A 27566-nucleotide genomic window follows, 5' to 3' on the forward strand; every position below is an offset into this window, starting at 1 on the left:
ATTTGATATTATGTCACCCCTTTCCAAAATGGTAGGGGGACGCGTCCGGCCCCCTGGGATTTCCGCCGAATCGCAAGTTGCAGAATGTAGAGTTACTTCGGATCTGAAAACATATTGTTTACATTTTTATTGGGCGAGGAGAACTAAATCAGGATCCGATATATATCATCATTTTCCTGGGGACTCTACTAAAATAAAAAAAAACTGTTTGAGAATCAAGCAACAAATAAATGGAAGGGAAAATATTTCCTTTTTCTGAATGTAACTACTTCATGTAAATCACGGAATATTTATGATCTAGAAATGATAACAAGAGAATTCAAATGTTAGAAAATATTTTTCTCGCTTTCGCGGTGACAAGTTTGCGATTGGTGCAGTGTTTGCGCGAAACATACACGTGAGACGTCTCGCGCGAAATACGAGTCGCGGGAAATCTCTCCCGATTTGATTTTATTAGGCCAGACGTCGCTGACCAAACGGGACTGTGGCTTTTTCATTCATTGGAAAGAATTTGGATGAAGGAAGGAAATCCATTCAATCTTGACGAATCTGAGCATTTATTTTAAATTCCAGAAGCACTTCATTATATTCAATCTTTAAGATACCCACTGTTCCATCGATTTCAATCAGTTGTTTCCAGAAAGTAGAAATTTAACCGGTTATTGTTGTCCTTAGTAGGTCTAGTTAATCTTCTGCGTCAGCCGTCCGTAGCAGTTTTTCACTGTCCTCAGCTCGGATCCCGCGTAGACTTCTCCCCGAAAATGCCCCGCGGAGGAGCAGTGACTGCTGTTCGTCGGCAGCCGACAGAAGCTAGAATAAGGACAATTTTGGGCATGTCACCGCAAGGAATTCTCCCTGACTTTTCGAACCAATCATTGTCGTCAGACATAACGAATGTATCGTCAAATATTAAGGAAGAAATTGATCAAGAAATAGTGGACGTTGTTGGGTTTACGCCGGAGTTTGACTCGACAAAAGGAATGAGACCTCAACTTGGGAGACCACCAGTAAGCATCACTTGTTTGATAATGATAGACCCCTGTTTTTTGTTGTTTTTTTTACTCAGTTCTCAGAAGACCACTGAGCTCAGTTGCTCCTTATCATCTAACAAAGTTATTCATCTAGAACTAACGTTAAAAGTCGTTAGATTTATTTTAGTGTTTGAATCATGATCACAAAGAAAAAATCTCTCTAATCTAACGTTAACTTTACTCCTGACTTTACTCTAACTTTTAGCCAGTCTAAGTTAGGGCCTACTAGTACTACTACTAGTACTACTACAGTCTGAATTCTCAATAACAAATCTCTAACTTAAGCATGTTAACATTAAATTTTAATGAATTGGAATTCTAATAAGTTGGAGTCATTACGGTCTAGCCTTGGCTTGAGCCTGAGCCTGAGGACTTTGTAATGATATTTTTTAATATTTTGACATAGTCTAACGTTATACTTCTTCATCACGAAGGTCTATGAACCTTCATGCGCCTAATGCATATAAACTTAAGGGGTAAAAATTCTTTCACTATAAATGGCAAAAATGAGAGGTTTCTTACCAGACCGATCTCATGTACTATATGTAGATCCTTCGATCCGTTTGTCAACAAAGCAAATACAATAAGTCAATATGCCTGACCCTTGTTGAACCGCTTCGTTATGATGTACCTTCAATTAGCGATGTTACAAAATGCCGTTTTGAAGAACAGTTTATAGATAAAAATTGTTATTTAACAAATACTAAAATTTAATAGGCCCTAGGCCCTATGTGATTATAAATAATTAGGCCTATTATAATAAAAATAATTTAATAATTAATAGGTAATAATTTAATAAATAATAGGTGTAGGGGGCCTATAGATAACTTAAATCAAACAAATGTGATTTCTATCTTTGTTTAAAAGAGTCTTATAATGGCACAGGGTTCAAGGCTTCGTGATGAAGAAGTATAGGCCTATGTCAAAATATTAAAAAATATCACAAAGTCCTCAAAGCTAGGCTGTTCACCTGTATTGCATCTGCTGGTCCCGGCATAATAAGCACTGTCTATTGATTGCACTTTTATTAACCAGTAATTCTGACATTTTTTTTTCCAAAGGCTAAAAGGAAACTGGAGCTGGACTCTGCCGCTGGTCGATCATCAAATGTTGCTTCTAGTACAGCTTTCAAGACACCTAGTCCTAGACCCTCAGCAAAAACAAAAAAGACAAGAGGTATTTTTTTATAGGATCATGTTGAAGAGCTATTGGGTCTTTTTAATGTTTCAATCTGTTTTAGCTTATAGTTATACGGCGCATATCATTCAGTAAATATTTGCGCAAGCATAATTTGCGGTAATTTTTATATAACTTTTTCTGTACTTAAATCAATTCAGTAAAAGCTAGATACTGTACTGGTAGTCTTAATTAAAACTGTATAAAGGTATTTAATTTTCCTAGGTTTTTTTAAAGGGGGGGATGGGACTATTTGTTTAAAGCCTGTCTGTACATGATGTAGGTCCTCCATGCACTTACAGCTATCCCAAGTTATTACTTGATTAGGCCTACATGTATATGAAAGTGTTCACCCGAAATTTGTTAGGATGTGGAGGATAGGAAGTGAAAATTTATTTTACAGGATACAGGATAAATTGTGAGATAAAATATATTTTTAGTTGGTGCCCTATCAGATCAAAATATCTCTGTGCCTTATCTTTAACTTGTAATATGCATGTATTTCATTTCATAGAATGAACTCAAAATGAGTTTCAGCATATATGTCTGTACACTGGAGCTTTCTGATTGTAGATTGTCTAAAATATCCCTATTCAAAAGAAAGAAAAAGAAATTACCAAGAGAGGGTGATAGATATGAAACCATGCCATATATGAATTCTAATGGATGAAGAATATTATTTGGTTGCCACTAAACTTATATGATTGGAATGTTAAATGATAATTCATATTATTGACCCTTCACCAAAGCTGTAGCTGGACTTAAAGGGATGGTCCGGGCTGAAAATACTTATATCTTAAGTAGAATTCACTGAGCAAAATGCCGAAAAATTCATCAAAATCGGATAACAAATAATAAAGTTATTGAAGTTTTAAGTTTAGCAATATTCTGTGAAAACAGTTGTCATGAATATTCATTAGGTGGGCTGATGAAATCGGTAAAATCAAGAGAGGACAATTGATCAAAATGAGATGGAGAATTGCCAGATTACAAATTTATTTGTTCTTCCCATTCGTCTTCCTTCATCCCTCTTCCTTGATTGATGACAGCGCCCACAAGGTCACCCATGGAAAAGTCCCGATACGACACATCATTAGGTCTTCTAACAAAGCGATTTGTTGGTCTACTAAGAGGAGCACCGGATGGTGTCCTTGACCTGAATAGAGCAGCAGAAGTTCTTGAAGTCCAGAAGAGGAGAATATACGACATCACAAATGTATTAGAAGGCATTAAACTCATTACCAAGAAATCCAAGAATAACATCCAATGGAAGTAAGTGATTTGTTCAGGACTTTTATTTGAAAAAAAAAACGAGATGTATTGAGATGTCAGTCACTGGGAGATCCAGGGGGGGGGGGGGGGCAAAGCCAGCCTATGCCCCCCCCCCCTTTGAGAGGCACAATTTCAAATGCAAGAAGGGATTCTCTTTTTTTCAGAAGAGGAACTGAAAGTTTTCTTAGTACTGCAGACCTTCATTTTTGAGGAGTGCGATCGCGCCGGCGCTCCTAAAAAAAATAAGGAGAACAAAAAATTGCGCTCCTAAAAAAAAAAAAGGCTTTGCAAATGTTGCTGAAATTTCACATTTTACATCTTTATATTCACGAAATAGGCATCTGTTTTCCATAATTCCTTGAAATTATTTTGATTTAGTTGGAAACTACCGAAAAAATGAAGAATATTCACCTCTTTCCCGACTCTGATTTGATTTTAAGCTCGGTAAATATTGTAGTCCCATATGTAGATTTTCATGGCAACACCATGGAAGTCTACATGTGGGACTACAATATTTACCGAGTGTAAATTCAAAGCAGAGTTGGGAAAGAGGTGAATATTCTTCATTTTTCTGATAGTTTTCAACTAAATCAAAATAATTTCAAGGAATTATGGAAAGTAGATGGCCATTTTTAAAAATTTTCTTTTTGTTAAGCAGGAGCGCGATATTTTGTAAACGTATTGTCCCAGGCCTAGTTTCACCCATACACAGATATTGCATAGGCCTATACGATGTTAAGAAAAATCTACAATTTATCATACATGTATTGTATTGAATTGTTTTGAGCTCCTCAAGGAGAGCGATTCTGAGGAGCTCAATTGAGCTCCTCAAAAAAATAAGGAGAGCGATTTATTGAGCTCCACGAAATTATAAACGTGAAGGACTGGTACTGTAGGTACATGATGCAGCTCTTCATTTGCTGTTGACATCAACACAGCAACAGCCCAACATGTTAAAAGGGAAAGATGAATAGGGTCATTTAAATTTGTGGTTACAAGGTCAATGCATACAAAAGGAGATTTGTATACCTCTCACCCACCCCCTCTATTGTTCGCCTTCCCATTCATAAACCAAGGATGAGTGAAACTTCCTGCCTTTGTGAGGGCACAGGGAAGGGAATTGATCAGTAGAATAACTAAAGATGTTGCTTTTAAGCCGACTTGCACATACATGAATACTACAGTGGCGCTTGTACTCCAAATGGGGTGCTTTTATACCACTAGTCATCAGTGTACATTTCCTTTTGTCCAATAAATACATTATTTTGTAACTTTGAAATACAAGTTTTATAATAATTCTTACTTTGTATTGTAATAGTTACGGTATTTGTATTTCAAGGGCGGAAGGAAAAAGAGGAAAATTGAAACAACAAAGCAGATTGCCTAATTTTTGTATTGTTAAAATGATCATTTTCAGAGTTCCATGGGTAGACCGACGAGTGATAACATTTAATTAATAACAGGACCCAGACTTGTATTTTTAAAGCTAAATGAACGTAGTTGCAGTAAAACACTGATTTCGTGAAAAAGTCTGTAAAACCAAGGTTAAGTATTGATATATCCTCGTGGATCTAGATCTGCTACAGTCACATTAACTGAACTTTGTGAAATCATAATATCTAGCTCAAAAACGATCACACTAAAGATCGCCAACACAGATAGGCACACGTGGGACAGTGTATCATTATTGCTGGAATAAAGACCCGGCGGAAGTGACCGAATCCGCGCTTATTTTGCTTATTTCTCAGCAATTACACAATTTCTTCCAGAATCCTTTGGCACATATTTTTCATTCATACAAACAGACACTTTGGTGATCATTATATTGAATTCTGTAAAAAGTCATTTTGAGATCGTTCCTACAACTGGAATTAATCTTTAATGTATTATCCACTGCCTTCTGTCAAAAACAACATACACTGTACTCTCTATAACCATACAACCAAAGTGTTAGTCCACACATAAAGGGTGGATGGGTGGGTCACAAAAGCTATTCAAAGTCAAGTTAATGTGTTGAAATAAAACTGGGGTCAGGAGGGTAGTTCTTTCAGAACTGATCAATGTAGTTATTGATGCATCACTCCTTACAATTCCATGCCAATGAAGTTACAATACTGTGTGCAATATACATCATACATGAGCAGCCAGAAAGTGTTTGGTCTGTAATCTGTATTGCCACTTCAAGACGGGAAATGAATTTCATTATTAACATGTTTCTCCAAAATGCTGGATAAATGTATAGGTTGATTGCATATTAATAAATATGTTCTTCATAAAAGCGATATTTAGAGAAAAACCTTGAATAGCACATGCTTTGATAAATTCATTAAATGATATACATTTCACCAAACCTTTAACATCTATGTTTCAGTCTTTATCTAATCAGGATATAAAGTCTACATGACAGTAATGCTATTTGCATAAATAAAGATGTGAGGAAGGGGATAAGTGATAAATTATTCACTCTCGATGCATTTGAGCAAGCAAAGTATTTATTAAATTACACAATCCTTATTTTGTCTAATCTGTTATGTTTTTTTTTCAGAGGTGCTAATAGTTCTGTAGCTGTTCATGCTGGTTATGTCAATCCACAATTATCGGCAGAAACAGTCAATTTACATTCAGGTGAGTATTATTAGCTGGACCTAAAATAGATCTTTGAGGGAACTACAATAAAGGCAACGCCACTTTCCTACATGTGGGCCCGAATTCACAAAGGTAGTTTTTAAAACCATCATTTGAACACATGGTTTATGCATATTTCCTGTATAAATAATACACTTATTTACCGCGTATATTAAAAAATGTCCAATGCTGATGTGCACTTTCGTCAGTGCGCCAAATTGACTGCTTTGGTTATCCACGCTATTTTATTCATAAGTCCACTGTTTCGAATTAATGAGCCCACTCTTCAAACAGTGGACTCATGAATAAAATAGCGTACTTAACCATGGCAACAGGCATCAATTGGGTGCACTGAGACAAAAGCGCACATCAGCATTGGACATTTTTTAATATACACGGTAAATAGCATACTTTATACAGGAAATATGCATAAACCATGGGTTCAACTCATGGGCCATTATGTGTTTATTTCACCCCACAATGGGCAAAATATATTTTTTTATGAAAAAAAATAACGAAAAATATCCCAAGGCCAATTAGTGTTTGGCTTTAACCCTATCTAGGCCGGGGTATTTTGGGAGTTCATATGGCCGGGGGGGGGGGGGGGGGGGGGGGGGGCTCCCAGCCCCCCTTGAGATCTCGGCCGTCGACCGCGTGATCGTGCCGAAAATTGGCACACGGATTGCCTGGGACATAATCCACAAAATTGTATAGTAATTTATTTCATGCGAATCGCTATTAAGTGATTATGCTAATTTATGCATAATTAGTATGCGAAATCATACTTTTTCCTCTAACTCCCTAAATAAAGCTCCAAATGTTCTAATATTTGGTGTAGAAACTCTTTGTGGTGTTCTTAGCAAGTGTACATGAAAAAAATTGCGATATCAAATCATTTTCTTATGTATTATATTGTTTTTTGCAATTTCTTATGTATTTCTCTGTTTTTTGACCTTTTGTTTTTCATTGTTTTTCAATAGAGTTTGTTGGGGACTCTTCTGGGATCATAAAAAGCATAAAATAAATACATTTAGACCAGCAAAACTAAAAATAATCATACATTTATGAATTTTGGTTGAAAACACAATTTGCATTGACTTTGTACACAAGACCATGTTTTTGAGCAAATTTTGGTCTGACATGCACTTACATAATGTTGCATAATTTCGGAACCACGTACCCAGGTGACGCAAAATTTGTCTCAAAAGTTGTGCAAGACTTGAAAGTAAGAAGTCAGCGAGCAGCCCGGTCAAAAAATTTCGCGTGGCGAAAATATCGCGCGATTTGTTGAGGGGGGGGGCCTCCGAGGCCCCCCCCCCCAGCCTAGATAGGGTTAAGGCTTACAAATGGGAAATCCAAGGCAATGGACTTGATGCCTTTAGAATAATCTAAGCCTTGGCTATTTCAAATTAGATTTCATACAATTATTTCAGTAATCTTGTTTGATAATAAATATAAACATCCATCTTATTTTACTTAAGAAAATGAAAAAAATTAAGTATGAATCAGCAAAAAGGAATTCAGTACTTTTGTTTGATGTATTACCCCCCCCCCCAAAAAAAAAAAAAACACATAAAAAATGAATTAAAAATACTATTGATAGACTTAACTTTGTCATGCCATTATGTGTAAAATGTTTTTGACCTTACTGGGTCACTCCTATTCAGATAATTTAACAGATTGTAAGTTCACCTCATGTACGTGTCACCTCATGTACGTGTTCCCTCACTTCGATATGTCCCTAGATATGGGAAGAAGTGTGGTGTAATGGCTATATATATACCCAACCCAGACTAAGCTGGAAATCGACCGAACAAATATGATATTAAACCTTACAGAATAGCTGATATTAGATTTAGATACTCTGTGCTTATTTGTTTACTATGTTAAACATAGTGATCTTTTCATTTTGAAAGTAATTATTAACATTTTAAAAATAATTGATATATTTTTTCCCTAACCAGAATTGAATGATTTAGAGGCTCAAGAGAAGCGATTAGATGAGTTACTAAGGAATGCATCCACGCAGCTGAAGACCCTTACAGAAGACCCTGATAATGCAAGATATCCTTTGAAATAATTGTGGAATGGTATTTTACTGTACCAAAACTAAGTCCAACCATCTTTAAGATACCAGAACTGCTTTTGACATCCATAATCCTATTATTGTGCAGATTGTGGCAATAAAGAAACGTTGTTACATACAGTATGTATATTGCATTAACGAAGGCCAGAGTATGGTTCAAATAACTTTTACAAGGCTCTTTTTGTTGGATGGCATAGCCAACACTTGGTTTAGTCATGAGTTTCATAGGGTTTCATAGCCATGACAGTGTTAGACAATCTGAGAATTAGACCATCTGCTAGTAGACCAGTGAGTTTAGCCATGATAGTGTTAGTCTATCTACTGGTAGACCAAGCGGCAGTCAGATGGTAAAACGGTCTAACTAAAAATTTCACTTTTTGAGGTTCAATTTCCTGGTAATGTGAGAGCGCTCTTTCCGATGGTGCTTTCGAGAAAATCCTATCATGTCTTGTAGTGACAATTTCCGCAATCTCGGTACTTTTTTATACTTTTCTTTCAGATTTGATGGTTAAACAGTCTTTCTTTGAGTTAGCCCATTGTCTGTATTGTCGTTTGGAGGTAAAGCGAGCTATCTTTAATATAAACCTTTTAACCCTGAGATTTTTTAATCATTGCTGTCAGATGGTAAAATAGTCTATCTTTGAGTAAAACCATTTTACCATCTGACGGCCATTAGAAGATAAACCTTCTTTGATGTGTAGTGTGACTATACATGTGCTTTGGTTAAAGGTCAAGTCCACCCCAGAGAAATGTTGATTTGAATAAAAAGAGAAAAATCCAACTAGCAAAATGCTGAAAATTTGATCAAATCAGATGTAAAATAAGAAAGTTATGACATTTTTAATTTTTGCTTATTTTTAACAAAGCAGTGAAATGCACAACTCAGTGACATGCAAATGAGACAGTCGATGATGTCCCTCACTCACTATTTCTTTTGTTTTTTATCGTTTGAATTATACAATATTTCATTTTTTACAGATTTGACATTGAGGACAAACTTGACTGAATTATATAGTATTAAACAATGCTAATTCCACAAGCTCATGGAAGAATCAATCATTGTTTCACTTGACAATGAGGAGAAAATAAGAATATTCCATATTTCATATAATAAAATACAAAAGAAATAGTGAGTGGATGACGTCATCAGTCTTCTCATTTGCATACCCACCAGGATGTGCATACAACTGTTTTGCGATATTAAGCGAAACTTTAAAATGTCATAACTTTTTTATTTTGCATCCGATTTTGATGGAATTTTCAGTGTAATGCTTGTTGGATTTTTCTCTTTTTATTCAAATCAACCTCTTGTTGGGGTGGACTTGTCCTTTAAACAGTCTATCTGCACAGAAATCTTGTTTATTTCTTATCTAAAACCCCAAATAAGCACTGTCACTGCGTTATACCCATCTCCTAAAAAAGCTAAACTCTTAACTTTAAGTCATTTTTTTCAGAACAGCGATTTTCGAGATTCACTGTTTTACCATCTGATGACTGCAAGTGGGCTTACCATGATGGTGTTAGACAATCTGAGAATTAGACCATCTGCTAGTATACCAAGTGGATACAAACCTTGGTTTCCAACACAAGATATTTTTACTCCAAATATTGTATTTCAAATCATAAATTGAATATTTTCTTATTGAGAAATAACAGAGATAAAGTATGTGTAGTTTTTAATGGGTGCTGAAATAGATGTTGTCCTTAACTCCCTTTATTACGTATGCTTATGTAACTTATCATGACATTCGAGGAATTGAGAGCTTTGAAGATCAGACAGTGATAGCAATCAAGGCACCACCTGAAACAAGACTAGAAGTTCCTGATCCTAAAGAAGTAAGTAGTACTTAGTTCCAGGAACCTACCAAGATGTAAATGTTCCAGAAGTTTGTCTACATCAAAAGATTTTCCTGTTAGCCTCATCTTCAACATAGACTGAAACATACCCTCTTGAAAATAACGTAATTTTAACCATGTAGATGTCAACTCTTTGTCAACTGCAACTTTTTTGTGTTTGAAACCAAAAATAAAAATGAATTAGATGTAGATGAATGTACAATCTTTGGCCTCGTGGGAAGATCCCTGTGTTTGTATACCTTAGTCAAACCTTGTCTAACTTGAATAATTAGCGAAAGTCAAAGGTCTCATAAGTATTCTTTTCATGTTTTGTTTTGAACTAATCATTTAATTAGTTGATTTTTTTCTTAATTGACATTATTTCTTCAATTTCAACATTTAGACAATTTTTTTATCCTCATCTATATGAGAATTCCTTTAAGTTCCAGGCACTTTATTAGAATGACAATGATGATATTACATTCTTGACCAATTTAAAGACAAGCAAAGTGCTGACCAACCTTTGCCTGATGTCCAAGTCAGTAGCAATCTTGTAAATGGATGCTAATTTTTTTATTTCATTAACCTGTACCCTTGAAACCCCTTGGTAGAGATTGGGAAAAGAAATAAGAATGTCTTGCCAAACAGCATTAGTACCTTGAAACCCCTTGGTAGAGAATGGGGATAGAAATAAGAATGTCTTGCCAAACAGCATTGGTACCTTGAAACCCCTTGGTAGATAATGGGAATAGAAATATGAATGTCTTGCCAAACAGCATTAGTACCTTGAAACCCCTTGGTAGAGAATGGGAATAGAAATAAAAATGTCTTGTCAAACAGTAGTGCCATCACAGGTTGTGAAAGGCACATGATATATGATATCCCGCTTCCATTTTGAAGGCGGAAAGGACATTTTCACCGTTAAAGATTCTGTACATGGTATATGTTTTTTTTTTATTCATGTGAAAATTTGGCTTGTTGAATAATATATAATATTCTTCCATGATGACTTTCTTCCACAGAGCTCTAATATTCAGATATGGCTGAAGAGTACAAGAGGACAGATTGAGGTCTACCTGTGTCCTGATGATAATCCAGATGACAGCAGTTCATCAGAATGTGAAGCTGAATCAAAGAATTCATCACCATGCAGCTCAAAGGGTGAGTGCTTGCTCAATCATGGCTTTTAGGCTCGTAGAAAATATTAGCTTGAACAAAAAAGTCATTTCCTATTTTCCTTTCATAAAAAGAAAATACATTGACTTTAAAGTTGTGATCTAGTAGTGGGGAAAAGTAGTATTTTAGATATTCAAGTGTTTAATTGGATAAAATGAAAAGTGATGTCATGCATGGGTATTATAAGATCTAACTTTCAAAGTACTTACTTTCATTTTAGTAAATTGGTATAGAAATGGCTAAATTATTTAAAATAAAAACATTGAATTTTGTGCATGTGTACCTTGTGTGAAGAACCAATGGGAATCCTGTTCTATTGATTCGTGTCACCAGATTATACAAGATAAATGGTGTCTTATATCAATGTTTTCATAGAAATAAGCCAGCATAAGACAGTTGTTTTTATCAGTCTTATGGCAATTATCCTACAGCTCCCATTACTTTGAACTTTTAAGAAATGCCGCAATGGCTGCAGATAACCATTTAAGAAAATGTGCTTGGAAATTTTGTCATTCGTTGTCTAAGTGATTCCTTATCAAAGGACTTTTCGAGAGACTCAATCATTGACCTTTCTGTTGACCTTTGCCCCTTTTCAGGTGACCCTGCATTGAAAGCCACAGCCTTAGAAGAAGATGATCTATCAGCGTTGAGTAGGAGCCTACTATTAGAGACTGAAGATCAGAATGGTTTGGATGATGACTTTGTTGCCCTTTCTCCTCCAGCTGTTGATGACTATCTCTTTGCTTTGAATGATAATGAAGGAATCTCAGACCTCTTTGATGCCTATGATATATTCTAATAGCTATATGAATTATTAGTTTGCATGTTTTAATTGTTTGAGAGTTTAAGAATTTTATTTGGGTTCCCAGCCAGCTTCGATATCAGGGAAGGTTTGGAATTCTAGTTTTGGGAAATAGTTGATTTTTAAGAAATACCACTTATTTCAGGGAAAATTGAATTGATTTGATAATGTAATATGCTGAATATATTCCAAAAATGAATGATTCTGTATCAGTGTATCATCTCTATTTTGAAGAAAACTGAAAAAATTAGAAATGTTTTAAAAGATAAATGGGGGAAAATATGGATAAGTAATTAGAATCTGTTGAAATATTCAGAGATGTGACATTGGTTATCCTACTACTGCAAATGAAGTACTTTTTTTTATAAAGTACATTCATCTTTTAAAGAAGTGGATGCTTATTCTTGTATAGAATTACAAATTCTCCTTAAAGAATATACCTTCCAGTGCTGGGAATTTGGTTTGTAAAGAATGAGTAATAAATTATTATGAAAAAAATGATAAAAAAAAGAAAAAATTATTGTTAATCTTGTAAGAATTTCAATGTCTTAATGAATGAACTAGGCCCATGCCTTACTATGTATAGGATATATTCATTATCTTGTTCACCTTGATATTAATGTCATATGCTGTTTTTTTCACCAAAATTGAATTAATAACCAAGTGAACCTGAACACTTGACAATCTTGGTTTCAAGGGATACTATCAGAAATACATTTACTATTTTGAAGTTTCTGTGAAATAACACTAAAAACAAATTCTGTATTATATTTTCATGCCATTCCATGATACATTCTTCTTTCTACAAATACGTTCTCATTTCTATCATTCCTATTTAAAGTTTGACGGGGAGGGGGTGTGTGTGATCCATTTTTTGTGCTAAATACATGCATGAGTTTTCCCTAATGATTTAACATAGTCAAACTGGACCTCCTATTACCATCATGTTATCAACAAGAATACTAACTGGAGAAATTCTTTGAACAGATAAAATCTGGATAACTTGGTTGGTAGAGCACGAGTCGTGCAAGGGTCCTTGATTCAGTTCCTGATGAAAGCGGTTTTATTTTCTCACCCTCTTTTTCTAATACGAAAATAATAGCAAAAAGCAAGTTAATATGTGGTACCTTATGCCTAATTCTAGGTATTCCATTCACCTAAAGGCTATGACTAATGTATGAACTTAAAAGTTAGTCTATAACCGTTTCCAGTTGTCATTCTGGTAAGTCATTAACAAGCTCTCAATCATTTAACAGTTTCTCATTAAAAGAGTGTGTGTATCTGGTGTATTGAAGTATGAGATTGAAAAATGTAGTGACAGAGCAGCATACCAGAGTGTGGTATTCTTGAATCATTTTGATTGATGGATTAAAGGAAAATAGATCGAAATCACTGGTGCAAAACAAAACTATCCACCAAGTATGAAGTCTGTAATACTAATAACGTCCATTTGCTGCAATGTAATATTTCTACATACGGTATGCATTTTCTTAAACAATGGAATTTTTGTTTTGAACAAGTATCAGTGCCTTGTGTGATAAGATGTTGAGTATGCATCAAGTTGCCTAACTATACACAATTCCATGAATTACTAGTACTATTCATTAAATAATTGCCAATTCATGTCTTAAATTGGTGCTTCATTTTTTTTAATGAAATGCTGTCACTGTTTTGAGTGCCTGTGCTAAAAGCATCAATAATTGTACTCAATGCAAAACAGTAATGAAGATTCTTTGCAATCTTATTTTTTCAATTTTATTACTGTGTAATGATTACATAATCTTTATTTCTTCAGCATTCAATTTTTCTATATAAATGGTAAAGTTTGTCATACTTTCAATCATCGGCTATTCAATATATGATGCAATTATGTCTTAGATTCAAATTACGTAATGTTTCCCACCCATCATTATGTTGCCTCTATATCCTCTGTGCCTTAAATAATTACTGAATGAGGTAACATGTACATGTAAACAAGTTCTATTATTGAATGAAGTATATTGATGTCTGCTCAAAGATTCACATTAACTTAGCTAATGTATGCTACCTACATTGTATTTTTTTACATGTTATGTTGTTTACACACTGCCGTCTACTCATTTGTCTTTATTTTAAGTCATCAGGAAAGAATCAGTACTTTTTTATATCAAGCAAACTCAGTATTTGATTCACATGACATGGTGCAACATTGTTCACTTGTTCTATGTATCAATTGAAATTATTTGAAGACATTGGTTAACGTTACAAAGGTCTTTAAAAAATGAATCCTGAACTTTGATGTGTGGTTAATTTAATGGTTAATTTATTATTGTTCATATGGAATATAAAAAAAGCTATCCAGGAAGAATTAATGGAGATACTTTGAAGATATCTGTGACTGGAAACTCATTTAATTTTGATGCTTGGGTTCCAATTGTTACACAGGTTGTATATCATGGAATTCAAGTTGGATGCTGTCACTTTAGTTTTCACCTTTTTGAACAATTAAATAATGATTTCCAGGTGCAACTTATTTCAAGGCTTCATTTTTCTAACATATCACAGACACAGATAAGAAAGAAGACCTTACAGCTCAAATTAATGTTAGCCAATGCCTTTAAGAGTGAATTCTATGTAATGCTGGCCCCATATTGTGTTGTCGCTGGATCGATGCAGGATGTACAGTTCATATATACATTTATTAATTAAAGATGATTACTTGATGATAATGACAAATACATGAGTAAGTCTGATGGTGACTATACTCTGGAGATGAAGATCATATAAATGCTGCAAACTGATGTAGTATACTTTTCTGTAGCTCACAATATACGCAGGAAGAGATCTGTTTCTGCTTTTGACTTCATATGAAAAGGAGAAGTATTCTGAAATTATCATGGGGTTCATGCAGTAAAGTAAACATGGAAAAAATGTGAGTCAGAGTAGCAATTGGGTTGAATTATTTATGAAATTAACCTAAGCAGCATTAAATTGTGAGTTTGATGAGAAATATTAACAAATACTTGGTAGGTTTTTCCTCCTAAAGCACAGGAGGCATGAGAGGATACAAGTCTTATTCAAACTACAAATTCATGATGTTAAATGAAATTCTTCTTAGCAAGTTTACTCTATGTTAAAACGAACATTGCTTGTACCCATCACATTATCTCCGTAAATGTGATGGAAATGTTGATCAAGAAATGTTTGCCATTGATTATATATTGTAAAAGGAAAATAATGCAATATGAACTGATATACAGTTTTTATATCTGATTCATCATTGGTAGAGTTTATTGTTAGAAGTTCTTTCACAACATTCCAAATTATTGACAATAATTTTTTTCTGAAGTGATAGATTCATGTCGGATAAAAGGGGATTATTAAAATGTGATTCCAACATGCTTTTTGCATGAATGGGATCAACTTGTTTATATTAAGATTTTCTAGACAGTAGACACTTTTAACCCTATTTTTTTTGCCTTAATTTATTAGCATGAGAACATTTTTTTTTTTGGGGGGGGGACAGTACATACAAAAATTTCTGACTGGGTAAAAGTGAAAATTTATCGCATTTGACTGAAGAGAAAATATGCAATTGTGTCACTAACTAAATGACTTTGTTAGGAATGTAGAGTGACAAGTGATATGTGCAGGAAAAACAATACTTGTTTCAAGAATTTTCCTCATAACACATTGGAAGGAACACAAGGTTTATATCACTTAAAGTGATGAATTAAAATTATGTGGTATATGATTTTTACCACCTGGTTATGTATTTTGATACATAGATGTTTTTTGAGGTACGGAGGAGTATGTGAGTTTCAGGTTTATATGAAAGTTGTTACTGTATATGTATAGAGTTTGTATTGTTAGATGTCTCTTTTGAAAAATAAAACCATAAAAAGGATTATGGACGTGAGAAAACATCTAAACTAACAATTTACGTATGTAATTTTTATTTCAAAGTTTTTAATTTATTTTGAAATTATTTACTATCAATATCAAAAGGTGTTACCATCTTCATCAATCAGCACGAATTATCATTCTTTCAAGTAACCAACATCATTCATCATCAAATACTCGTATTGAATATATTGTGCAACAAAACAATACAAATATACTCGGCTTTGAGAAAGTATAGAAGGGAATTATTGATCAAAGCTTGGACTGGCAATTTCTAATTTTTTTGAGGGGCAAATTGCTAGTCCAAGAGAGGAGGAATAATTCCCACTTATTCTTGATTTTCTTTCAAACACCGTGATTGGTAGAATCTGATCAGTGTCTGTGGTGTTAATTTACCTGGACTGCCCAGTTGAGACAATTCGGTTTCAATGTGTCCGAGGCTCTGAATAGTTTTCACTATTTTTTTCCTGGGCAGAATGGCGCATTATTTATATTTCATTGAGCATGCACAGTTCTGCTCAGAAAAAAACAAAGTGAAAAACTATCATTTATCACACAATCACTCATTTAGAATACTCATGAATATTTAAAGAAGGAATATAATTAGAAATAAATCAATTTAAAGGCAATGAATTGGATTTATTACCCTGGCTTTAACTGGAATAGGGCAGTTCCCAATACAATATTCTGCATAAGATGACCTATACATCAAATGGTCACTGAAGTGAAGCATTTTTTAAAATAAATTAAAAATATTTAAAAATCTGAAAAAAAAATCATTAAAGATCGAGTCCACCTCAGAAAAAGTAGTTTTGAATCAACAGAAAAATCAGACAAGCATAATGCTGAAAATTTTCATCCAAATCGGATGTAAAATGAGAGTTATGACTTATGACATTTTGAAATTTTGCTTATTTTTCACAAAATAGTTATATGCACAATTTAGTCACATGCATATGAGAGAATCGATGATGTCCCTCACTATTTCTTTTGTTTATTGTTTGAATTATACAATATTTCAATTTTTACAGATTTGACAATAAGGACCAACTTGACTGAACCATATAATGTTAAGCAATGGTAACGCCACATGTTCAGTGAGAAATGAAACTTTGTTTCACAGGACAATGAGGAGAAAATTAGAATATTTCATATTTCAAATAATAAAATACAAAAGAAAGTGAGTGAGTGATGTCATCAGTTCCCTCATTTGCATACCGACCAGGATGTGCATATAACTATTATGTGAAATTAAGCGAAACTTAAGAATGTCATAACTTTTTTTTACATCCGATTTTGATGAAATTTTCAGTGTTGTGCTCGTTGGATTTTTCTTTTTATTCAAATCAACTTGTTGTTGGGGTGGACTTGTCCTTAAAAAAAATCAGAATTCCAAACTTAGTATGGAGAATATCATGCCCGTTTTCCATAACAGATTAATTCACTCCATTTTACTTTATTTTTATTTCTTAGCAATCACATAAAAGTTCAACTAATTTCTTCTGTATTATCATATCAATTACAACCAGACTGTAGAAAGGTTTAAAGAGCAAAGTATTAAGCTTCAACTATAGAGGGAGTGGCCTCAAAGCATGGTTGGACTAATAAATTTTAAGGTCACCATACACCTACGGTTAGTCTGTGACCTGATTTTGGAATAAAACGTAGCAAAAATTTGATGCAAATATGGTGCATCTTACAGTTTAAAGTTCTACATCACTGTATGAATACTTACGATGTTCAAATCTGTGACGATGCAACTGGAATAAAAGCGAATGAATTTCTAGTCATATGGATGTTAAGCAATTGTACAAATCTGGCCTTTACTCCACAATAATGGCTTGCAATAATCAAAACTTATTATATCAGTATTCTTACAGTTAATTTGAATTATTCATTCATATTTTCAGAAGATAAGCAAAATTTGATTTGTTCCAAAATCAGATTGTGGACCAGCTGTAAATACTGAGGCCATTGGATTGATAACTTAAAGGAGAATGAAACCCTTGAAACCAGCTGAATCCATATCAAAGAGAAAAATCAAAGAAACATATAGTTGAAAGTTTGAGGAAGATTGAATGAATAATAAGAAAGTTATGAGCATTTGAATATTGAGATCACTAAAGCCATGTAGATCCTCCCATTGGCAATGCGACCAAGATCTGTGATGTCACACACGTACAACTCCCTCATTACTTTAGTACTTATTTCACTTATATTCTCATTTTTATAGAGTCTATCACAAGGTGAGGTGTTCTCTTTATGAGAGGACAAGTACAGAGGTTTCACAACATTATATCATTGATGAATCGTTTGTCATATGATTAGAATGAGCAAAAAGAGATGTTTTGGGGTATATTTTCAGTGTCCAAAAGGGGAGAGTTGTTCATCTGTGACATCATAGATCTTGGTCGCATTGCCAATGGGAGGATCTCCATAGCATTAGTGATCTCGACGTTCAAATGCTCATAACTCTTCTATTGCTAGTCCTATTTTACTCAAACTTTTGTTGATCTTATTCTTTGATTTTTCTGCTTTCACAAAAGCTAACTTGCTACAAGAGTTTCATTCTCCTTTAACTGGAAGACAAAAAGAAGTACTGAGTTGGGGAAAACGCTGAACTGAACACAGGACAGTCACAAATAGGGAAAAAGGGAAACACAAGTTACCAGAGAAGACAATAAAGAACAGAAAAGACCAGAAAACATGTTTGTTATTGGTTATTCAGATTTACCAATATGAATATTTATTGAATGTTGATAAAAATTGCATATTGTTTACTTTTTATGTATCTGGTTCACAGCAAGGAGAACCCATTGCAGGAAGATATGCAATCAAATACAACAAAGAATCATATCCAACTCGATTTCAAACCTATTACAAGTAGGTATTTTGGACTTGCATTTGATTTTTATTACTTGCCCTAAACCTCTTTTCGTTGTATACCCCATGTCTGATTTGATTGTTATTCCCAAGCATCCATGATAATATGATACCTGTATAATCTCAATGGATCTCACAATGCTTTATCTAGATGCTACTAGAAGACCTAATTTCCACATTGGCAATTTGATTTCAATATCACTACTACTATTTTGGAGTTTGTGCTCATGGTTTATACCTTGCTTTCCATTTTTACCATCAAGAAACAGAGCACTTGCCCATTAGATGTGACATTTGACCTCCACTGTTTATTGGTCACTGACAGTCAAAGCCACTTGACACTGTTCACTGGACATCAAGGCTTGGTGTTGAATATAAGCACTTGCAACAGTTTTGGACACCACACTTGACTGATTATTCTTTGGTGTGGATTGTCAGAGCTGCTGGCTCTTAAGCTTCTAACCTCCACAGCTTGGTATTCATAGTAAGTCAAAGGGACTGGATACAGAGGACTTGACATCAATTGCTTGGTGTTGAATATCAGCAAACACCACTGGTTCTGGAGCACTGCAGCTAATCTGGTGTTTTTCTGGTGTTCAGTGTCAAGGCTGTCAATTCTAAAGCTTCTGGCCTCCACTGTTTTAGTGTTCATCTGTAGACAAAGCCACTGGATGAAGAGCACTAGACCTCAATCGCTTGGTGTTAGTATCAGCAAAATCCACTGGTTTATAGCACTACACCTTCATTTGACCGGGGTTGAAGTTTCACTTTGGTTCTTTGATTCAGTGTTATCATAGGGGGACTGTTGACCTTCATTTTTCACACCAGATGACTTGATCTTTGGATTTGGAGCTTTGAAAATAAAACATAATGATGTAGCCTTGGGGAATTTTTTTTTTAAAGAAATACTCATAATTGATAAATTCTAATTCAAAAGATAAAGATTCTCCAAATCTCAAAATCTGTAACAGGTAAAGAATATTGAATATGTTTATATAACTGATTCTTAATTCTGCTTGAAAATGGAGGCCTCAGTATCTTAATCATTTTAAAAATATATACCGGTATATACATACTTAAATTGAAATGAACAAATTTGAAACTATATATTTCCTTAATAGTACAACCATATTACTAAGCATTTGACATACAAGCAATGTTGTTGCAATCTGTCAAACATATCAAATGCAGTTCATTGGTATACTGAAATGATATGTTTAAGAATATATTCCTTATCTATGCATTCATGTTATTTATTGTAAAAGTGAAACAAATGACTTAGATTCAAATTACGTAATGTTTCCCACCCATCATTATGTTGCCTCTATGAATCTTCTAAGAAACTTACCATTAGGATTCTGTCCCTTGTAAAATTCTTGAAGAAGTTGAACAGCAGTATCAGCATACAGCCCAGGTTTACACTGCAGAAGAATGGGTCGAGAAATCACTTTGTGATTTACTTGTAAGAGTTAAAACTGGTGGTGGTGAAATTTTGTGAAGACAAATTTATCTTTCTTTATTGGTAAGTAGCGACAAAATAGCATAACTTAAAAAAAAACATACAAGAAAGGAAGAAAAAAAAAAATAAATTATTTGGCAAATCAATTAACTAATGTTTATAGATATTAGTCTCATAAAAATAATGGGTTTTGATGAAACAAGTTCCTCTTGTTTTCTTAACTTTTTTTTGTTTTTTTACTTTTCAATACTCTCATCCTGTATACACCTTTCCCTTCAGTCAATCAACAAACCCTGAAGATCAATTTAAGTAACTCCTAAAAACATTACCTTTTTTTATTTCCATGAACATGTATTTGTATTTTATTAGGTACTTGCATTCTTATAGCTTTGAAAAGCTGTGAGAGTGAACTACGTAGAGTGTACTGAATACTAGTTGTAATAAATATAATTTGTAACACAGTAAGCATTCCTGTCCTCTACAGAGATATGAATGATATGTACACATAACTCCAGTAGAACAACCATATCTCAGACATTTTTAAATGTAAATTCTAGCTTGACAATGATCTAAAAATGAGTATGAACAGAATCCAATAAAATGACCATGAAAGTGTTTGCATGTACAATAATAAATATGAGGTGCCAAATAATTATGAAAATGCATAAATGCTGAGAAAATGATAAAATAAGCACAGCATACCTGCTAGGTGACAGATTTTTTTTTACCAAACAATATGTTAGAACATGTGCTTTTAATATATATCCATCTTAATGATTTTCATTTTCACCAAAATTTATTTAAGACCCATCTAGTTATGGAATATGTATGCTTTTAAATGAGCTTTACTTACCTCAAAAGTTTCTCCTGTAGATGGTAGCTGATCTGAATGTACAGAGAAGATGGAACCACAACCGCCAAACCTTTCATTAGCACAACCATACACAACCTTTCTAATACCTGTATAAAAGATTAAAAACAAATTTTTTTTCTATCAAGTGACTGCTGTATTATTCTATTCAAATACAATGTAAGACAATAAGTAATAATGAAAGAGCCTTGAGCGTAAAGATATAGTTTAATACTCTGGCATACCTGCCAATATTTAGAATGTTGATCTTATTGAATGAGGGAAATTATCATAAACAAGCAGTGTTGTGGGTCTCGAGGCCGGAAAATCGTTTTTGTGGGTGTGTGTCTATGGACTGTATGAGTGTACTGTATATGTATATGCAATGTATAGGCTACCGGTATATATATGAGTATCAATGTATGTTTTTTATGGAGGTGTGGAAATCACAATACATAACCAAAGTAAAAAGCATCACTGGGCTAAGAAATGACAGGTATTTAGGGTCCCTATGAAATCTGTGGCCGTTGCCACAAAATAATATAACAATATTTGGCCATGGCTGGCCTTTTCCTGGCTCTCCGGCCTTGGCCTGCCTTGTATGGGAATATTCGGCCTTGACCCTTCTGGCCTTGGCCTTGTCCTCAGGTGGGTCAGCCTTAGCCTTGTCCTCGGGCAATCTGGCCTTGGCCTCGGACAAGCCGGCCTCGTACTCTAGCAAGTTAATGTAAAGTGAGTGTTAATTGTTGAATGTGTGTGCTTGTGGGTGTTTAGGATTTCACAGACAATAGGCATGCTCTAAGAAATTGGAGGATCTTGGGTTCAAATCCCTGCCATAGCGTTAATTTCCTTAGCAAAAAAGTCATCTACATCATGCTGCTTTCATGCTAGGTGAAGTAAATGTGTAGCCGCAGGAAAGAATTCCTCAGAAAAAGCTGTGAAGACCAAAATCAGTAGCCTAGAATAGCAGGGTTAACAGTGCTTTAAGCATGTGCACAATATAAATACCCTAAATTTAAAAAATGAAAAACACCTTGGCAGAACAAGCTTCACATTCTGATGGCAAATGCAGAAAGTGGCAAGATCCAAGAGTACAACTACCATATCAATGTCTACTACCGAATCCCCATTATTAGACAACAGTTTCATACAAAAGGCTAGCTGATCAAATTCAACAACGAGATTATAAGAACAAATACTGCAGTCAAGATTTGTCAACCCAACCCAAGAGTATGAAGCCTTTTCTATGAGAATGAAACTCACCCATGATACGCAGAGCCCCAGCACACATGATACAGGGTTCTACTGTCACAAATAGTTTGGTATGTGAGAAGACCTCTTCTCTCTTCATCTGTTTGTCTTCACACCATCTCATTGCTTCTTCTAAAGCTAAGATTTCGGCATGTCTTGTGGCCTACAGTGCAGTAGAATGAACGTTATTGAAATGAGAGGTGTAAGTAACATACAATCTACAAAAGCAAAAATTTAACTAAAATGACCATTAAGACAGATTTACTTGTTCTGTTTTTCAAAAATTCTGCAATAACTTGAAAATTCATAATCAATACGCCTGTATACAGAGCATTTTTTCAAATTTGGGGGAAACCCTGTAAAGCTGTTGTACTTTCTTTTTCAAAACATGGATAAACTGACCTATGATAAGTATTTTCCTTTTTCAATACAAAGTTATAATCTACAAGAGCAATTCAATCCAAAATTCATTGATTATCGGTATATGAATCAATATTAAAGCAATCTAATATTACATGTATGTTGAGTAAAATGAATTGAATAAAGATGTACAGAAAGGTTTGATACAAATCTCAATAAAGTACAAGGCATTGATTTTATTTTATCTTTTTAAATTGCTCAAAATTAGACACATCTTGTTCCACAGTAGAGTATTTGAAAGGTTTGTGAATCTCATGATCTTGGTTTGTAAGTGCTGCATACTATTACCCCGGCTTTAGCATGGCTACCCTGCGGATCGGACGCTCAAGCATTCACAGAATTCCTTCCTGCTGGGTACCTATTTACTACTCCTGGGTGGAGATTGGCAAATGTAGATAAATGCCTTGCCAAAGGACGCGAGTGCTGCGGTGGGATTCGAACCCCAGACTTTGTGGTTCAAAGTCGGGAGACTTATCCAAACTGAGTCACATTATCTCTGAGACCTGATATGAGACCTGGAGTGTATCAATCATGGGAATTCTTATCTGAGTTTCAGCAGGGACGCCCTGGTTTCAGCTACAATGATGGACTTTTCATGTCAATATATGGATAGGATGTGGTAGTACTGCTTACTAATAAATTAAGATTCAAACTTTGCACCCTGAGGTGCAGACTGCAAGAGGTGCAAAATGACATCAATAATATAGTGCTCTGATCCCTTAGTACAAAGTTTTATCTTTTCTGCAGCTTCAAAGTGTGTAATAAGCAGTATAACTTACATTTTTGGTTTGGTTGACAGCATTTCCTCCTGTCCCTATGATCTGATCATTATACACAAGGAGACAACCTACTGGGACCTCTCCTCTACTTAGGGCCTGCTTACCCTGCACAAAAGAAAACATATCTTAATTTCTCATAGGGAACTGACCATTGTTCACTACAAAACATTTTGCTACATCTATTACAAGCAATCTAAAGAGTAGACATGGTAGTTAGGGTTTCTGAGTGTTATTAACATCACTAACAGAACTTTTTAAAAATATGTAACCATTCATTTTCAGTCCCATAGTAATTGGATACAAACCATGCACACTGCTTGCTTCATCCATTTTTCATCATAAGCTTCGTCATACAGTTCCATGGTCTGTAATAAAAAAAGATGATAATTTAAATTGTTTCTTTTCATCTACAAGTTAAATATCAATATTATTTTACTAATATTATTGAACTTTGAAGCTCAGTAGAGGCATACGGCCAATGTTGGAGACTCTCTCCCATTCTGGAGATTATATCCTGTACATCAGTATTCAATTTAAAGGGATGGTCCGGGCTGAAAATATTTATATATCTAAATAAAAAGAGTAAAATTCACAGAGCAAAATGCTGAAAATAAGATTAAAATTGGAAAACAAATAATGAAGTTATTGAATTTTAAAGTTTATCCATATTTTGTGAAAACAGTTATACGCACATCGTCATGAATATTCATTTGGTGGGCTGATTATGTCACATCCCCACTTTCCTTTTTCTTATGTTATTACATGAAATCATAAATGTTTCATTTTTTCATACATGTGTAAATGATATTTCTGCATTATGAAATAAGTTGCGGCAATAAATAACTAATGCACTTAATCAGTTGTCAATTCAATTGTTTTAGTTTTTGGTAGAAAAAATTTGAATAAACCAAATTTCATATATAATAAAATACAAACGAACAAGTGGGGATATGACATCATCAGCCCACCTAATGAATATTCATAAAGACATGCCTATAACTGTTTCACCGGAATAATGCAAATCTTTAAAATTCAATAGTTTTGTTATTTGTTATCCGATTTTGATAAAATTGTCAGCATTTTGCTCTGTGAATATTACTCTACTTTATCGAGATATATTTCCAGCCAGGACCATCCCTTTAAGAGCCAGTCTCCACTATGCAAGATTTTTTCTGTTTAACATTTGCGTCAGAGGGATTACCATGGTGGCAAAATTACTCCTCTTAACCATATATGCTCAAGAATTCTCCATCTACTTTTGTTTTCATTTATATTTTGTTATCATGTGGTTTTGACCTAGCTGCAAATTTTGGAGGGGAATTAACTTTCTAGTTCAGTGTTGTTGCCTATCTCTTTTGCAAAGCATGTCTCCAATATCAGAGATTGTCTCCAAAATTGGAGAAAGACTCAAATATCAGCCATGCGCCTCTACTGCTCATATTTCTTCAAAAGGTTAACCAGACACAGTTCGAATCATTTGCAAGAGGAAATCTTAAAATAAATGTTAAGGACTTTGAGTTTGATGTCTCTTTCTGTATCCAGTGTAGATCTAGGCCTAATGTTAGACATGCTAGATGCCTGGCTAGTGTCTAGACTTAGACCAAAAGCTTCGGTCTCTGTTAATGTTATGTTGGTTGTTCCGCTGAACTCGTTGGCTCCACTCACCAAATACAGAGACCGAAGTTCTAGCTCAATCTGTACAGGGACTCGATGGCCATATGTTTATGTATTAAGTTCGGATAAAACTGGGAAATGAAGTTGCGCGACAGCCAAAGTAAGTCACTGTGTTTCCCCCTTTGAAGTTTTTTCCCCATTTTGGTGCATTTCAGGCCAAAACAGAATAATATAATAATCTTTATTTTGGTACAGTTCTTTTTATATATTTTTATGAAATAAAGACAAAAATCGATGAGCCCCGTCGGGGGGATTTTGCATTGTTAACCCCTAGGGCCTATGCGTGGCTGCACGATAGCGAGCCTAGCCTGGACTCTGGTCCTGGAGGCTAGTTTTCTGGGGAGTAAAAGTCATCTACTATACGGAAGTCGTAGGCTTACTCCAGCCTACGTATAGTAGATGACTTTTACTCCCCAGAAGCCTCCACTCCAGTCCAGGCTAAGCGAGCCGTCTGTGTACGAGGAGACATTAAAAAAAAAATGTTAAAAAACTCCTCGAAACAGATGCCTGCCAGCTCAGCAGCTGTCTAGTCTAGACTATACTAGACACTAGTGGCAAGGCATGGATGCTGATCGAGAGATTGAGCTGAGCCTGACTGAGATTTCACAATTAGTGAAACCTCGGCTCAATCTCTCGATCATCCTTGCCTTGCCACTTACCTTAATCCAAAATTAAAAGTTTACCCTCCTCGCACCTATCAAGTATCATGCCTATCTGTCACTCTTGAGTCTTGGCGTCTTGCTGCTGACGTAACGACCCACTGCCTCAGATCAGGCTCAGATACCGGTAAATCTGATTAAAAATACTCGTTAAGAGAATCTCCAACTGGTACATGTAATGTACCGTAGTCAATAACCAACCCGCGGACAACCGCTGATAAGTACATGACATGAGGTGCATATGGCGTCTGGTTGACCGGCCGCGGCAACAGTACCTGGTACAGGCGCAGGCGCGGTTTAAGTACGGTACCGGTACCTGTACCTAGCGTTACCCGGGCCGGGGGCGCGGGCGAGGGATCCCCCGCAACCACACTCGTCTCGCGATCGATCGCGCCCGTCCTTAATTTCTTCCGTATTTTATTATCGCGAGGATACCGTACCATACCATCTGAACGGTATACCCATCTGAACTGAGCTGAGGCGAGCAAAAGAAAACACTGCAAGAATATCCTGCATTTTATATAAGAAGCCGGAATAGCCAGAATGAAATTGGTAAGAAAACCTATCCGACCTCCTGCCGTTATGTTATTGTTGAAGTGTGTGTTTGTGTGTCTATTAGTTACAGCCAATTAATGATCAGTCAGCTATCAATCATTCACACAAACAACAACATGAATGCTAGCATGTGGGGCTATGTTAATCCAGCAGATTCAAAGGTTCAGTGGATGATCCTGATAATTCATCATCATCATCATCATGTTACGAGGTGAGGTAATCCTGTTGACCTCGATCTCTTCATCTGAAAATTGCAGTCCATCTCCATACGATGTGTTATTACGTCATAAGTCATAAGAACAAAAACTTGCACACGTGTAGGGTAGAGACGGTTTTGATCATTTGGACTTGGAGATTGAAACGCTCAGACCACCAAAACTTATCGAGTCTTAATTTGAATACATCGATGGAGCCTGAGTCAAATAACTTCTTGGGGGAGGCTATTCCAGTCATTCACTACCCGGTTACTAGTAAAAACGCATTTGCGTATGTCGAGTCTTGATCGTTCTTTAAATATCTTTAACGTATGACCTCGAAGATGTGAATTATAGGGACAGTGATTTTCCGTTTCAAAAAATTGCCTTTTCCGTTTCAGAAAATCTCAAATTCCGTTTCAGCATGTCAGAAAACGTAAATTCTGTTTCCCCATAGACTTTGTACACACGGAAAAGTGACAATTCCGTTTACACATTGAATAGCAAAATCACAACACGTACACTCGCACTGGTCAAAATTTGTATCTGCTACTAGCCTGTACCAACAACACAATAGAATCTGTTCTAATCGGATCTATGCGGGTGCATAAAATATTTTTACAAACCCATTTAGCATGCATACATCCTCACCTTTCACATCATTAGCATTATTTCACGATGAAATGATATTTCATCGATAATTTTGGGGTTTTTTGGACATCGTTATCATCAGTAAACGGCTTTTGCCAATCCGCCATCTTGGATTTTAAGACCACGATATCGTGCTGTTACATCTTCTAAGGTAGAGGGCAGCAACACACAACCGTGTAGTTGAACGATATGTGTGCATGTGAAGCCCAACCCGGCCGGCCGGGCGCCGGGTACGGCTACGGTGCGGGGTACAATCGAGTGTGGTGATGTCGAGTGCAGTCACGACGTGTGAATTGTCATGATAG

At 35.2% G+C, this 27566-nt stretch overlaps 3 protein-coding genes across 6 annotated transcripts in view; 2 read left to right on the forward strand and 1 right to left on the reverse strand.

The window, feature by feature from the left end:
* Positions 1 to 446: 446 nt before the first annotated feature.
* Positions 447 to 15926, forward strand: LOC129255574 (transcription factor E2F3-like). Its single transcript, XM_054893923.2, has 8 exons — positions 447 to 1007; positions 2093 to 2207; positions 3257 to 3479; positions 6025 to 6104; positions 8069 to 8168; positions 9912 to 10026; positions 11049 to 11187; positions 11799 to 15926. Exons 1-8 carry the CDS (start codon positions 762 to 764, stop codon positions 11999 to 12001), a joined length of 1221 nt encoding a protein of 406 aa, XP_054749898.1. The 5' UTR covers positions 447 to 761; the 3' UTR covers positions 12002 to 15926.
* Positions 15927 to 16432: 506 nt separating this feature from the next.
* On the reverse strand, positions 16433 to 26263 carry LOC129255584 (tRNA-specific adenosine deaminase 2-like). Of its 4 annotated transcripts, XR_010294403.1 has the most exons (8): positions 25897 to 26257; positions 23834 to 23893; positions 23529 to 23633; positions 22342 to 22492; positions 21082 to 21188; positions 20118 to 20190; positions 18475 to 19621; positions 16433 to 17891 (listed from the first exon to the last, which is right to left on the reverse strand). XR_010294403.1 is itself a non-coding variant. In XM_064103492.1 (7 exons), the coding sequence occupies exons 2-7, from the start codon at positions 23888 to 23890 to the stop codon at positions 19512 to 19514; spliced, it is 603 nt and encodes a 200-aa protein (XP_063959562.1). In that variant the 5' UTR covers positions 23891 to 23893; positions 25897 to 26263; the 3' UTR covers positions 16433 to 19511. The 4 variants fall into 4 exon arrangements, 3 of the variants coding, with proteins under 3 accessions (XP_063959562.1, XP_063959647.1, XP_063959709.1); XM_064103492.1 differs by having other exon boundaries at positions 16433 to 19621; positions 25897 to 26263; XM_064103577.1 differs by lacking the exon at positions 16433 to 17891 and having other exon boundaries at positions 18596 to 19621; positions 25886 to 25938.
* LOC129255595 (integrator complex subunit 9-like) overlaps positions 25925 to 27566 on the forward strand; it is a 35034-nt gene continuing 33392 nt past the window's right edge. Inside the window, exon 1 of the mRNA XM_064103309.1 lies at positions 25925 to 26413. Coding sequence (XP_063959379.1) covers positions 26405 to 26413 — 9 coding nt within the window. The 5' untranslated portion in view covers positions 25925 to 26404. The remainder of the gene's footprint in view (positions 26414 to 27566) is intronic.

The sequence above is a fragment of the Lytechinus pictus genome, chromosome 1 (assembly GCF_037042905.1).
Source record: "Lytechinus pictus isolate F3 Inbred chromosome 1, Lp3.0, whole genome shotgun sequence".
Lineage (NCBI taxonomy): Eukaryota > Metazoa > Echinodermata > Echinoidea > Temnopleuroida > Toxopneustidae > Lytechinus > Lytechinus pictus.

Coding starts and splice junctions, on each gene's coding strand:
- LOC129255574 (XM_054893923.2), top strand. CDS start 762: ATGCCCCGCGGAGGAGCAGTGACTGCTGTTCGTCGGCAGCCGACAGAA. Junction 3,480..6,024: donor AAGAATAACATCCAATGGAA/GTAAGTGATTTG, acceptor TTTTTTTTTCAG/AGGTGCTAATAGTTCTGTAG. Junction 10,027..11,048: donor AAGTTCCTGATCCTAAAGAA/GTAAGTAGTACT, acceptor TTTCTTCCACAG/AGCTCTAATATTCAGATATG.
- LOC129255584 (XM_064103492.1), bottom strand. CDS start 23,890: ATGGAACTGTATGACGAAGCTTATGATGAAAAATGGATGAAGCAAGCA. Junction 21,189..22,341: donor TGGGGCTCTGCGTATCATGG/GTGAGTTTCATT, acceptor TCTTTTATACAG/GTATTAGAAAGGTTGTGTAT. Junction 19,622..20,117: donor CAAGGGACAGAATCCTAATG/GTAAGTTTCTTA, acceptor TTATTTTCAAAG/CTCCAAATCCAAAGATCAAG.